Source organism: Vulpes vulpes, chromosome 11 (assembly GCF_048418805.1).
Source record: "Vulpes vulpes isolate BD-2025 chromosome 11, VulVul3, whole genome shotgun sequence".
NCBI lineage: Eukaryota > Metazoa > Chordata > Mammalia > Carnivora > Canidae > Vulpes > Vulpes vulpes.
Window position 1 is genome coordinate 16,026,679 of NC_132790.1, and position 15,319 is coordinate 16,041,997.

At 39.8% G+C, this 15,319-nt stretch overlaps 2 protein-coding genes across 5 annotated transcripts in view; one reads left to right on the forward strand and one right to left on the reverse strand.

Annotated features, from left to right (window-relative positions):
- Positions 1-15,319, reverse strand: part of LOC112927072 (uncharacterized) — a 118,818-nt gene that overhangs the window by 103,203 nt on the left and 296 nt on the right. Inside the window, exon 2 of the mRNA XM_072727459.1 lies at positions 11,324-12,509. Coding sequence (XP_072583560.1) covers positions 11,713-12,509 — 797 coding nt within the window. The 3' untranslated portion in view covers positions 11,324-11,712. The remainder of the gene's footprint in view (positions 1-11,323; positions 12,510-15,319) is intronic.
- RNF141 (ring finger protein 141) overlaps positions 11,815-15,319 on the forward strand; it is a 58,642-nt gene continuing 55,137 nt past the window's right edge. For 2 of the 4 annotated variants that reach the window (XM_026008267.2, XM_026008268.2), the window contains exon 1: positions 11,856-11,965. The gene's annotated coding sequence lies outside the window, so the exon portion shown is untranslated. Of the gene's footprint in view, positions 12,338-15,319 lie in introns of all 4 variants that reach the window. The other 2 variants (XM_026008265.2, XM_072727297.1) reach the window with 2 other exon arrangements.

The following is a 15,319-nucleotide window of genomic DNA, read 5'->3' on the forward strand; positions in this document are numbered from 1 at the left end:
CCATCAATGAAATTTAATCAGTAATCATAAAACCCCTAACAAGCAAAAGTCCAAGACCAGACAGCTTCATAGGCAAATTCTACAACACATTTAAAGAAGAGTTAATATCTATTCTTCTGTATTCCAAAAAATAGAAGAGGAAAGAAAACTTCCAAATTCATTCTATAAGGCCAACATTACACTGAAACCAAAACCAGATAAAGACATAATCAAAAAAAAGAACTACAGGCCAATATCTCAGATGAATATAGATGCAAAAATTTTCAACAAAACATTAGCAAACAAAATCCAACAATACATTAACAAAATCATCCACCATAATAAGGTGAGATTTATTACTGGGATGCAAAGGTGGTTCAATATCCACAAATCAGGGATTCCTGGGTGGCTCAGCTGGTTAAGTATCTGACTCTTATTTTGGCTCAGATCATGATCTCAGGATTGTAAGATCAAGCCCCATGTCCACACCTAGTGAGAAGCCTGTTTAAGAACCTCTCTCTCCCTCTCCCTCTGCCGTCCCCAACTCCCTCTCTAAATATATATATTTATAAATATATATGTACATGTTTACAGATGTTTATATTTGCATATACATTTGTAAATCAACAAACATGACACATCCCAATAAGAGAAAGGATGCAAACCACACGATCATTTCAACAGATGCAAAAAAAAAAAAGCATTTAACAAAGTATAACACCCATTCATCATAAAACCCTCAACAAGGTGGATTAACAAACCTCATTATAATAAAGGCCTTATATGTAAACCCATAGCTCACATCATATGCAATGGGGAAAAACTGAGAACTTTTCCTATAAGGACAGGAACAAGAAAGGATGTCCTCTCACCACTCTCATTCAACATAGTACTAGAAGTTCTAGCCACACCAATCAGATAAGAAAAAGAAATAAAAGGCATCCAAATTAGTAAGGAAGAAGTAAAACTTTCACTATTTGCAGACGACATGATACTATATAGAGAGAGCCTTAAAGACTCCACCAGAAAACTAACAGAACTGATAAGTGAATTCAGTAAAGTCACAAGATACAAAATCAATGTACAGAAATCTGTTGCATTCCTATACACTAATAATGAAGCAGCAGAGAGTGAAATTAAGAACATAATCCCAGGGATCCCTGGGTGGCTCAGTGGTTTAGCTCCTGCCTTTGGCCCAGGGCGTGATTCTGGAGTCCCGGGATGGAGTCCCACGTCGGGCTCCCTGCATGGAGCCTGCTTCTCCCTCTGCCTGTGTCTCTGCCTCTCTCTCTCTCTCTCTCCCTATGTCTATCATGAATAAATAAATAAATCTTTAAAAAAAAAAAAAAAGAACATAATCCCACTTACAATTTCACCAAAACCAATAAAATATCTATGGATAAACTTAACCAAGGAGGTGAAAGACTACCCTGAAAACTATAAAACATTGATGAAATTTAAGATGACACAAAGAAGTGGAAAGACATTCCATGCTCATGGATTGGAAGAACAAATATTGTTAAAATGTCTCTACTGCCCAAAGGAATCTACACATTTAATGTGACCCCTATCAAAATATCAACAGCTTTTTTCACAGAATTAGAACAATCCTAAAATTTATATGGAACAAAAAAGACCCCGAACAGCCAAAGCAATCTTGAAAAAGAAAAACAAAACCAAAAGTATCATAATTCCAGGCTTCAAGTTATATTACAAAGCTGTAGTAATCAAAACAGTATGGTACCGGCATAAAAATAGACACACAGATCGATGGAGCAGAATAGAAAACCCAGAAATAAACCCACAATTGTATGGTCAACTAATATTCGACAAACAAGGAATGATTATACAATGAGAAAAGACAGCCTCTTCAACAAAATAGTGTTAGGAAAACTGGACAGCTACATATAAAGCATGAAACTGGACCACTTTCTTGCACCATACACAAAAATAAATGCAAAATTGATTAAAGACCTAAATGTGAGACCTGCAACCATAAAATCCTTGAAGAGAACACAGGCAATAATTTTGCTGACATCAGCCATAGCTACATTTTTCTAGATATGTCTCCTGAGGCAAGGGAAATAAAAGCAAAAATCAACTATTAGGGCAGCCCGGGTGACTCAGTGGTTTAGCTCCACCTTCAGCCCAGGGTGTGATCCTAGGGACCTGGAATCGAGTCCCACATCGGGCTCCTCTGCCTGTGTCTCTGCCTCTCTCTCTGTATCTCTCGCGAATAAATAAATAAAATCTTTTTTTAAAAAAAGTCAACTATTAGCACTACACCAGAATAAAGTCTGCAGAGTGAAGGAAATAATCAATAAAACTAAAAGGCAAGCTACTGACTGGGAGAAGATATTTGCAAATGACCTATCCAGTAAACAGTAGCCAAAATATATAAAGAACTTATACAACTCAACACCAAAAAAACAAATAATCCAATTTAAAAATGAGCAGAAGACATGAACAGATATTTTTCTGAAAAAGACCAACAGACACATAAAAAGATGCTCAACATCACTCATCATCAGGAAAATGCAAATCAAAACTGCAGTGAGATATCACCGCACACCTGTCAGAATGGTTAAAGTCAAAAACACAAGAAATAACAAGTGTTGGTGAGGATGTGGAGAAAAAGGACGCTTTGTGCACTGTTGGGACGCAACTGATTCATCTAGTGTTTAAAACCGTATGGAGTTTCCTCAAAAAGTAAAAAATATCCAGTAATCACACAACTGGGTATTTACTCAAAAATACAAAAACACTAATTCAAGGGATACGTGCACCATCCCTATTTTTTGTAGCATTATTTACAATAGCCAAATTATGGAAGCACCCCAAGTTCCAACAAGAGATGAATGGATAAAAAAGATGTGATGTATATATATTCCCATATATATATAGGAATATTATTCAGCCATAAAAAAGAATGAAGTCTTGCCATTTACAACATGGTTGAATCTAGAGGGTACAATGCTAAGCGAAATAAGCCAGAGAAAGATAAATACCACAGGATTTCACCTATATGTTGAATTTAAGAAACAAAACAAATAAGCAAAGGAAGAGAGAGAGAGAGAAACCAAGAAACAGATTCTTTAACTATAGAAAACAAACCAATGGTCAACAGAGGGGAGCTGGGTGGGAGGATGGGTGGGATAGGTGATGAGGATTAAAGAGTACACTTATCATGATGAGCATTGAGCAATGTATAGAATTGTTGAATCACTATATTGTATACCTGAAACTAATATAACACTGTACATTTACTATACTAGAATTAAAAATTTAAACTTAATAAAAAACAAAAACAGAAAATAATCTATTAAAGATATACTATCAAGTGGAAAAACAACAGAAATTTCTGTGGTATAGGTAGGGTTAAGAGATGTCTAAATCCAACTAGATCAAGCATGGAAAATACATCTGGGTTGTAAATCTAGAAAGGAGGACGGCAGAAGGTGTATGCCATTAGTAGACAAAAGAGACAATGTGAACTTACCATGGATATTGACTGATCTGTCGAGGCAAACCTGATCCCAATTTGGACTAAAACATGGTTTTGCCTGTGGTGGATCTTGCCCTGTTGCTGACACCCCAATGCAGGTAAGTCAAAGTATTAAGATGCACAATCAAATAACACTTAAAGAACGCTGGGTGCCCTACATCTGCACAGGGGAAAAAGTCATGTGATGCCAACCAGAGCTGTGGAACAATTCAATCTTTAATATAAGCAAGAGAATATTCCCATCCTTGCTCCCACTTCTATATGTCCCCTTTCTAATACCACCCCACCACGGGAAAAGGAGGTACTAACCCAACTGGTAACAGCCAAGATCTCTACTGGTGGGTGGAACTATTCTGCTTTAAAGCTCATTACCTATTCCTAGCACTCAATGGATGCTTTCTGTCTCAGATCCTGGCAGGGCCTGGTTCCTAGAGGCAAGCAGGACATTCAAACATGCTCACAAGCAAGTATGGTCACCTTATATATGGCATTAAGTTTTTCCCACTGCTCTTGCCCTAATTACACTCCAATGAGTACAATTAGGTCTTCTACTAGATGCACTGACCACTTCTACTTGTTTCTTTCCCATGACGCATGATGACGATTTCCTCTAGCTATCAGGTACCATGGCCTCTACTCAAGACCTGCTTCTTCTATATTCTCTGGGAACTGCCACACTCACAAGGTACCACTGACTATGCAAAATTCTTCTGCTGCTTCTCTGGTTATGTTCTAGAATGCATCTACCAAGGAACAATGCTATCCTCTAGATGATGACTTGTCTACTAGAGACTGCTGCCTTTTCCTTCAGTTGCCAGAAAATTCTTCAAGCACTGCCATCTCTGCCAGGTATTACTGTAGTTGTTATTGCCTGACACTAGTGCTGATGCACTGGAATCCTTAAATTCCCAAAGTTAAGAAATGTGTCCAGATAGGCTTGTGAGATTTAGCAAAACAAATACCAGAAAATCCAATTTCAGAAAATTCAGAAAATCCAAATTCAGAAATCTGAATTTCAGTCAATAACAAATAATATTTTATTGTAAGTATATCCCATATATGTGTGTGAAGTAATATTTTGTGCATACATGCCAAAAATTATTGTTTACCTGAAATTCAAATTTAACTGGGTGTCATGTATTTTATCTACCAATCCTAGTGGATGATAAGAGAATTAGTACTTCTCATTCCATTTGTGCTTAACTCTATTAGAAATGGACCAGAGGGCAGCCCCGGTGGCTCAGTGGTTTAGCGCCACCTTTGGCCCCAGGCGTGATCCTGGAGACCAGCATTAAGTCCCACCTCAGGCCCCCTGCATGGAGCCCGCCTCTCCCTCTCTCTCTGTGTGTGTCTCTCATGAATAAATAAGTAAAATCTTTTTTAAAATTTTTAAAAATGGCAAATATATGAAATTAGCTCACTATTACTCATAATAAGAAAAATGAAAATTAAAACTAATCCCTGCTATACCAATTCTATCAGATTGGCACAAATTCAAAAAAATATGATAGAATATTCTTTTGACCCAGGTATGCAGAGCACTCTCATATATTACTTTTGAGAATCCCATAAAGAGGACTTTGGTAATATCTGGGGGGGAAAAAAAGTTAAATTACTTACATAAAAGGTCATTCACTGTTTAACTCTATGGGTAACAGCAACCCAAACGTCCATCAAAAGGAGTTTGGTTGAAGAAACTATGATAAATCAATAAACTGGAATTCTCCATACTTGTCAAAAAAAAATGAGGTAGATCTCCATTCTTTAATTATACTAATACTAAGTGATCTTCAGGATATATTACTAAGTGAAAAAAAAGAGGAAGTTACAGAACACTATACTTAGTGTAATGATAGGACAGCAAACACAAACATTTTTATTTCTATTTATATTTGTGTATGTATTCACTTACATTTACAAAAATCCTGTAAACAAAGACTAAAATGTTTAAATATAGGAAAAGGAGGTAACAGAGTAGAGGACTGAGAATGGGCATGATACTTCTCCAAATATGCCTTACTATGTAGTTCTAACCTTGGAAACATAGAAAACTTTGACATTTCAAAAGTAAACTTAAGCAATTTCTAAAAATAAAAAAACAAACTGAGGAACCACTAAAAAAAAGGAGATTATTTCAAGGAGCTCAATCACAGCTATTTTGACTCTACATTATTAGTGATACATGCTTTTTTAAATATTTTATTTATTTATTATGAGTGACACAGAGAGAGAGAGAGAGAGAGAGAGGCAGGTACATAGGCAGAGGGAGAAGCAGGCTCCATGAAGGGAGCCCGATGTGGGACTCGATCCGGGGACTCCAGGATCACGCCCTGAGCCATAAGGCAGACATTCAACTGCTGAGCCACCCAGGTGTCCGTAGTGATACATGTTCTAAGGACAAATAGAGCAGTAAGTATATATAAATTTCATTTGGTAACCAAATGGCCAATAGTAATATTGATATTTTTATTTTGAATCTATTTTCTTATAAATAATTACTCAATGTTATTAGGTAATAAGATTTGCAATGTGAGATTAAAGAGATACAACTATTAAAATCGGTTATATTTAAAATCTTGTAATATTAAATTTAAATTAGGAATAGCAGTATAAACTCTAAACTGTTATTTTCTTCCAAATGTATATATTTCCAACAAACAAAAAATATATATTCCCTAGCTCTGTCTTCTGAAAAGGACTAAAAGTAATGACAGTCCAATAGCTATAAATACATCTAGCAACCAAGACTGTGGTCTCTAAATACCATTCCCCATTGAAAGAATCCAGAACTCCTTGGAGGAATGGCTGGTTCCAGGTCTAAAACAGGAAATATAGAAGATAAGCCCGGAAGGAACCAAAATGCAAGAAAGCCGTCCTGTCAAAAAAAAACAGTACGATGTGGTTACCACTTGCCAAATATGGAACTACACAACAAAAGTCATACTAAATGCTATCAATCAAGTATATAAAACCCATAAATTTTCAGTTATACTAAAAACAATTAAGTTCCACACATTGGACATCATTGCTAGTAAGTAGGCACTAACTCTTAAAAGAAAGAATTGGCATTTTTCTTGCCTTTCCTGAATGGACAGTATTTCAAGGTAACCAAACAGCCCCAGTTTATACAGAAAAGTTTTTTACAGAAACGACACAAATAAATAATTAGAAAGTCACCATTTTTTAATCTCTAATAAAGTGGATTCAGGCTACCATCCTAATGGATAAAATGATTAGATAAAATATTGATTAGAACCCCCATGATAAGTCTTAAAGTGAGGACAAGCAGATATTGTGGGCTCTCTGATGTAACATGAAGCACACAGTACCACTTATAAAGTATTCTGGCCAGAATAGTCAAACCTCTAAAACCAAACTGCATTTATGAAAATATGAGGAGAAAAAGCACAAAGTAAATAATCCTATAAAGAAGAAAACAGATAAATCCAGAATATAGGAATAGTCCATATAACCCAATCAACCCAATGTGATAGTCTTTATGTATTAGTGTGGCTAGACTTTAGTCCCTGGTTATTCAATCAAACACTAATCTAAGTGTTGCTATGAAGGTATTTTGTATATGTAAGTCCATAATCAATTGACTTTAAGTTAAGAGAGATCATCCTACATAATCTGGATGGGTCTGATTTGATCAGTTGAAAGAATTTAAGAGCAGAACAGAGGCTGTACAGAAAAATTTTATCTGTGCATAGTGGTTTCAGTTCAAAGAATTTAAGAGCAGAAGGCTGTGGGATCCCTGGGTGGCGCAGCGGTTTGGCGCCTGCCTTTGGCCCAGGGCGCGATCCTGGAGACCCGGGATCGAATCCCACATCCGGCTCCCGGTGCATGGAGCCTGCTTCTCCCTCTGCCTGTGTCTCTGCCTCTCTCTCTCTGTGTGACTATCATAAATAAATAAAAATTAAAAAAAAAAAAAGAGCAGAAGGCTGTACAGAAAAATTGTATCTGTGCATAGTGGTTTCAGTTCATGCCCACAAATTCCATTTCTATCTTGTCTTACCAGCTTTCCCAACTGAGTAGGCCAATTCTTTGTAATAAATCTCTTATTATATATCCCCCACTTGTTCTGTTTCTCTGGTCGAACCCCAATACATCCAGTTTCTGCAATAACTTAATCGTATGAAAAAAGGAGGGGGGGAAGACTGCTCTCAAAGGAAATTTCAAATATAACAGTCAAATGTAATGAGAGGATCTTGTTTGGATCCTAATTCAAAACAAAGTAGTAAAAATTTACTATCTGTAAGGATAGTAGATAATCTAGGAAATATAATTATGAACTGGCTGCTTCTAGGCCTTGTTTTCCATGTAGCAGAGTGATAAAACTGACCTGGGTTTTGCTGTCTGGAGTAAACTGTGTCATTTCCCATTGGCCTGTCTGTGGCAACAAGGACCCAAGCAACCAAGGTGGATAGTTCCCAGCTCTTGAAATTTCTGACTTCATTCCCCCTGGCCCTGTCAGAAAACACTAGCTTGACCTTTCCTTGTTATACATGATAATGGTAAGGTTTGAGTTTTGCACTTACATGAAGAGAAATGTGACTTCTTTGATCCTTAGGTTATTAGGCCTAGCTGGCTTGGGGGGAAAAAAATAGACTTACAGCCAGAAGAGTTTAAAGGAAAGAGATGTCTGATTGACAGTATTAAAACACTGATGTGACAGGATGTGACAGCAAGAGAAGAGAATGTTAACTTGTCTCCTAGCCAAAAAGGTTGTCAGGGAAGTGGATTCCTGATTTCAGTAAAGTAGAAAGTGTTCAAAGGAAAAGCAAATAATGGTAGATGTGTTGTTGGCTGGAGAATGGGAATTCCTGAGGTCAAACTGAGATAGCTAAAGCAGAGAGGAAGCTAGCCTGGGGTGAGTGAAGGTGAGGCACGCTAAAAGAAAGTGGGACATAAAGAGTTTCAAAGATCAGTGGTCATAGGACATAGCAATAAAGGATTGTAGAGAGAATGGGAGGTGGTATGGAATGACAGGATAACAATGGGGGCAGGTAGTATATACAATGATCCCCAAGATCCAGGTAGATCTTTGAGACAATGAGATGGTAAAATCATCCATTTAAAAGGAGTTCCCCGGGCAGCCCTGGTGGCCCAGTGGCTTAGCACCGCCTTCAGCCCAAGGTGTGATCCTGGAGACCCGAGATCGAGTCCCACATCAGGCTCCCTGCATGGAGCCTGATTCTCCCTCTGCCTGTGTCTCTGCCTCTCTCTCTCTGTGTGTGTGTGTGTGTGTGTGTCTCTCATGAATAAATAAATAAAATCTTTAAAAAAATAAAATAATAAAATAAAATGAGTTCCCAAATACTGGGGTCCATTTTGTTGATATGAACCTGGCTAATACTGAGCACCAGCACCTTTTAGATATAGATTTAATAAATACAATGTTTTAAGTTGCTTGGTCTGCCAGCAAGATACAAGATGGACTGAATAGTAAATATGTTTCAGGATAAGTTGATGGCTAAGATGTTAGTATACTAATCTGTCAAATAGCAAGGAACTTATACTGAGATGATGGTATGGAATTGACAAGAACAGGTTAAGCCCAAGAGTAGAAATATAATGTATAGCTAAAACTTGAGGTTCTGAAATCAGATGGTAGATTTGAATCCCTGCTCTACCACTTATGAACTAAGTGACCTTGGACAATTTATTTAACCTCTCCAGGACCATTTTCTCTTCTTTAAAATTGAGATTGAGATGATATCGACATTTTTTAGGGCTGTTGTTAGACTTACAAGTGAGATAATACATATAGAATACTTTTGGTATCTGACACACACACTGAAAACTCAAAAAAAAAAAAAAACGATAAAAAAATAAAACAAGGAGAAATTTTAAAGAAAGTACAGGATACCATGACAGAATGCTTTAGGAGACAGAAAGAAATCTCTTCATATGATTTAGTCTGAGAGACCAGAAGGAATGCTGAAGCTCCTTTGATACAGAAATTCTTGAATTCAAATGCCCATTATTGTGGTATATTCATTCCTCTGGGAGATATTCTATATAAATATGGAAATACAGGATTGGGACAATAATGAAGGATAACAATTAACGATGTTGATTAGGAAATCATCTGAACGCAGGGATGCCTGGGTGGCTCAGTGGTTGAATTGTCCTGGCATATTTGTTGCAAATCAGTAGGACAATAATAAGGATTATCTTAAAAACTGTAATAGAAGAGATTAGAAAAAAAAAAAAAAAAGAAGAGATTAGAAATTCTGAAATAGGAATTATGAAGTTATTTTGTAGCAGGCAAAGGAAACTTTTATTTTTCTTACATATAAAAAAGATGTAGGAAAATGTTTGTAAGAAATAGTTGTAAGTAGGGACACCTGGGTGTCTCAGTGGTTGAGCATCTGCCTTTGGCTCTGGGTGTGATCCCAGGCTCTGGGGGTTGAGTCCTGCATCGGGATCCCCGTAAGGAGCCTGCTTCTCCCTCTGCCTTTGTCTCTGCCTCGCTCTCTGTGTCTCTCCTGAATAAATAAAATATTTTAAAAAGTATTTTTGACTGCAAATACAGTGTTATTTCTTCCTTTCCAATCTGCATGCCTTTTATTTCTTTGTCTGGTTTTATTGCACTGACTGGAACCTCAAACTATATTTAATTGAAGGAAAATTTTATAGAGAAATATTCCTGACTCCCAGGCCCAGATTAGGCTAAACTATAGGACTTTGTTGAATTTAATTAGATTTCTTTTTTAATTTACTAAATCATTACCTATATCTCATTCTTGGGCTTAGTTTCTCCAATGTTCCTATCTTCATCACATCTTCAAATACTGAACAACTACTGCAGGCCGGGCTCTGTGCTAGTTGTCAGGCAGACAATCCTCAGAACCTTCTCCATAAGGTATAAAAGTACACAGACAACACAGACCCTGGCCCTGATGACGTGTTACCATCTTACTGAGGCAGTTTACAATAAGAGTTAAAAGCACAGGCTGATGTTTCAGGCAGCACGGGTCTGAATACAGCTCTGCTCCTTAGCTGGTTGGTTGACCTTGGAAAAGCTAATGAACTTTCTTATTTCTTCAACCGTAAAATGAAAGTATTAACATTACCTATCTCATAGGATTGCTGTGAGGTTATTAATTTATACCTTTATAGTATGTAAAACAGGGGTGCCTGGGTGGCTCAGCCAGTTGAGCATCTGCCTTGGGCTCAGGTCATGATCTCAGGGTCCTGGGATAGAGCCTGCTTCTCCCTCTCCTCCCCACCTCATGTTCTCTCTCACTATCTCCATCACTATCTCTGTATCTCTCAAATAAAATATATTTTTTTAAGGACTTAAAACAGACTTTTTTTTTTTAAGATTTTGTTTATTTATTCATGAGAGACACAGGCAGAGGGAGAAGCAGGCTCCATGCAGGGAGCCTGACGTGGGACTCGATCCCAGGTCTCCAGGGTCAGGCCCTGGGCTGAAGGCGGCGCTAAACCGCTGAGCCACCCGGGGCTGCCCCAACAGGGCTTGTTCTAATGGTCGATAAGTATCATCCATTATTAGAGGGCAGGATTCATGCACCACAGGACACATCTACAAATGATTGAAGGACAAGTGTCCTCATATGAAGAATCATAAATAGTTTAATTTAGCTGCTAAGTAGCTTAATTTAGTTTAACCTACCACAAGTGGTTTAAAACCTGAGGTTAAATCCTTGCTCTGCTGTTTACTAGCTATGAAACTTTGAGCAAACTGCTTAAACAAGGGCAAGGCCTGCAAGGTGACCTAATATAATACTTGGCACACAACAGATGCGTAAGGGACGGAACAATACCGCCGACATCCACGCTAATTGCTGCCACTCTAGGAGGGCTTACCGTCTGGGACGCCGCGCTAACCACTTTCCACGGTCTTTGAGGCTTCTTAACCTAGCCCGGGTATCAGCGGCCCCACCTCACCGGAGAGGCACAAGATTACCTTTGTGTAGCTACGACCACTGGGAGGCTGGAGGCCTCACAAGCGGTGGCTTGGACTGTCCAAGCCTCGGCCAAGCCCAGGATGTACACAGTGCGGCCTTTGTCAGCAGCTGGGCCCTGCACAGCTGCTCGGGAGATGGCGCCCGGGGAGGCGGCAGTCGGCCAGGCGGGAGCCGGGCCACCTCACGGGGCCGCGCCTAGAGGAGCCCGCCCGGCGAAGCTCTCCTGCCGCCTCTGGGCGCGACCCCCTCTGGGCGCGGCCCCCTCTCCTCTCACCTGGCCTCACGGGCTCAGGCGTCGTCGAAGGTCCTCACACTCACAGACGAGGGACACCGGGAGCGCCCGGCGCCTGTGAGAAGTTGGGCACCGTTTCCAGGCAACGCGCTGGGGGCGGGGCGGGCCTTTGCGTCACTGAGGCGCGCCCCGGGCGCAGGCCGAGCGGGCGTCGCCGCCGCCGCCGCCGCCCCCGCCTCCACCTGCGGGCCTGAGCCGTGGGCTGAGGCGGAGCTGCTGCCGCCGGAAGCGCGATGCCTTGAACCTGGGGTGAGCTGCGCGGTGCCGTCCTTTCGCCGTTCCCCTTCCTTGTTGCTCCAAGACCCCAGGGCTGGGAGGAGAAACGTGGGCCAGCCCTCGGCTGCCGAGCGGCGCTTCACTGGGGAAACAGGCCTGGCCCCGCCACCCTTTCTAGGCCGCGGCTTAGGGCGCAGCGCTGGCTTGGGAGGCGCTTCCGCGGACACTCCGGCCCCAGCCGGGCAGTTTCCAGTGGCCGGGGCTGCAGATGGCTTGTCCGGTGGGAGCCGTGATTCCGGGGGAGCCTGGAGAGAGTTCATCCTCCCCGAGCCGGGAACAGCTTTTGAATCTTGCCGCCGGCGCCGACGGTGGGCCAGCGGGCGTAGCTGTTGGCCGAGAGCGCAGGTGCGCTGGCGGAGGGGCCGCGGCTCAGGACGGCCCGACCGGCCCGCGCGCTGAGTAAACGCCCCGAGGCCGCGCTGGACGGCCCGGGTTAGAAACGCCCTGCGGGGCCGATAGCTCGGAAATGGCCAAGGCGGTCTGCAGAGCCGGCCCTCCGTTGCCAGGTTACCCCACGCTGCCCATCCTCCCAAAGGGTTTGTTTGTCGACCCAGCTACCTTGGCCCGGTCTGAGACAAAAATATTACCTTGCTGATGGTTGTTAGTAGCTCTTCCCAGAAAGGAAGCCTTCTGTGTGACTTTTTTTTTTTTCTTTTCTGTTACTTGTGATGTGTTACAAAATGTGGATTAACCGCTGCTACTCAAATTGAACCCCAGTCCTTCTGTTAAGTTTCAGTCTACGTTCTGTCCCATTTCATGTTGCCAAACGGTTTCGTTCTTGCCTCTGGGTGTATTTATCAAGCTGCCTTAACGCGTACTATGGTTTGTTAGTCTTGGACCTCGTGCCTAAAGCTAATTCTTTTCCAGCTCTCCTCTGCCCATCCGGATCAACAATCCGAAATCAGTGACCTCTGTATTGAAGTCACTCCTGAGAAGTGATGCTTTCTGAATCCAGAACTCCAAAGTAGAACGGATTTTTCTCCTTTGCTTTGAGTCCGCCTGGCTGCAGTTTCTAAGTAGTTTCCTCCAGAAATGTGTTTGAGCTTTAATGTGTGTAGGAGCCCGATTCTTCTTGCTCCATATCTAAATATTTAACACACTTCCCTTCCCCTTCTCCCAAAAAGGCAGGGAAGGTCCGGAGAGAATTCTTACAAGTCTAATTAGTGAATTTTTCTAGATATGAAATATACTTGTAAATACAGCAATGCCGTCATAAATCCATAGGCTTCATGTCAAGTGCTCTCTTTTTGTAGTTTTTCTTTCTAATTAAGATCTTTGAGCCCAGAACAAGCATTCTAGCTCCTGTAGTAACTGGTCTAATTATTTCCTTATGTATCTGTTAATAGCTGCTATTAATTTCTTGTTTTGCAGAACAGCTGATCCCTGCTTACAGATGTAGAATTTGAGTAAGCAGTGAGTAATAAAATAAGTAACAGTCTTAAGGATCTAGTTTTTAGAACTTAGTTTTTATCACTGATGTTAAAACTGACTTAACAGTGAAAGTAGTTTGATGATTATTTCAGTTATAAATACCATTTTTGTAAGTACAGTTGATACAAAAATTCATGGAGAACCGGTTTCAGAGAGGTTTTCTAAATATCATAGTACTTGTCAATTAGTCATTTTACTGTACTTTCAGGCTTCTTAACTTTGCTTTAATCCTTTTATGAATGGATATAGTTTAAATGTTCATGGAGGTTTTTTGCTTGGTTTTGTTTTTTGTTTTGCCAGTTACCCATGATGTGGTTTTTATATCTTTGTAATGAATATTTGAACTACAACAATTCATTTGTTAGAAAAAGAAGTGGTCAAGTGTATGTTACCACCCACTAGAGAATGTGGCATTTTTGGAATCCTTGATATTCTTATGAATTTCAAAATAACATTTGTTCTCTATTGAGAAAATCCTTCAATCCTGGTTTTTTGAAAGCATATTACAGGCATACCTTGGAGATATTGCAGGTTCAGTAATAGACCACCACAGTAAAGTGAGTATTTCAGTAAAGTGAGTCCAATGAATTTTTTGGTTCCCCAGTGCATTAAAAAGTTATGTTTACACTATCTTGTAGTCTATTAAGCTTGTAACAGTGTTATGTCTAAAAAAAATTGTACATACCTTAATTTAAAAAATACTTCATTGCTAAAAAATGCTAACCATCATCTGAACTTCCTTCCAGCAAGTCATAATATATATATATATATATATATATATTTTTTTTTTTTTTTTTTTTTTTTTTTTTTTTTTTTTTGCTGGTGGAGGGTCTTGCCTCAGTGTTGATGGCTGTTAACTAATTAGGGTGGCGGTTGAAGGTTGAAACAGCTTTGGCAATTTCTTAAAGACAGTAATGAGTTTGCCTCATCAGTTGGCTCTTCCTTTCAGGAGTGATTTCTCTCTAGCATGTAATGTTATCAAAATTGGAGTCAGTTTTCAAATTGACTTTCAAACTGTCAAATTGACTTCTCAAATCCTGCCACTGCTTTACCAGCTAAGTTTATGTAATATTCTAAGTCCTTTGTTTTCATTTAAATACTTAACATCTTCACCAAAAATAGATTCTGTCTCAAGAAACCACTTCTTTTGTTCATCTAAAAGAAACAAGCCCTCATCTGTTGAAGTTTTGTCATGAGATTACAGCAGTTCAGTCACATCTTCAGGTTCTACTTCTAATTCTCATTCTCCTGCTCTTTCCACCACATCTGCAGTTAGTTATCTTATCCACTAAGTCTTGAACCCCCTCAACTCATCCATGAGGGTTAGAATCAACTTCTTGCAAACTTCCATTCACCTTGATATTTTGACCTCTTCCCATGAATCATGAATATTCTTAATGACATCTAGAATGGTGAATCATTTCCAGAAGGTTTTTCAGTTGACTTTGCCCAGATCCATCAGAGGAATTGCTATGTGGAGTGGTTATAGCCTCACAAAATGTTAACTAATAAGACTTGAAATTACTTCTTGATCCATGGGCTACAGAATGAATGTTGTGTCAAACAGGCATGAAAATAATACTAATCTCATTTTACATCTCCATCAGAGCTCTAGGGTGACCAGGTGCATTGTCAATAAGCAGTAATAATTTGAAAAGAATCTTTTTTTTTTTTTTCTGAGCAGTACATCTCTACAGTGGGCTTAAACTATTCAATAAGCCATATTGTAAACAGATGTGCTATCATCCAGGCTTTATTCTTCCATTTTTAGAGTATAGGCAAAGTAGATTGAGCATTTTTAGGGGCCTTGGATGATCAGAATGATAAATGAACGTTGGCTTCAATTTAAAGTCACCAGCTGCATTCCTCCTAATAAGAGAGTCAGCCTGTCCTTTG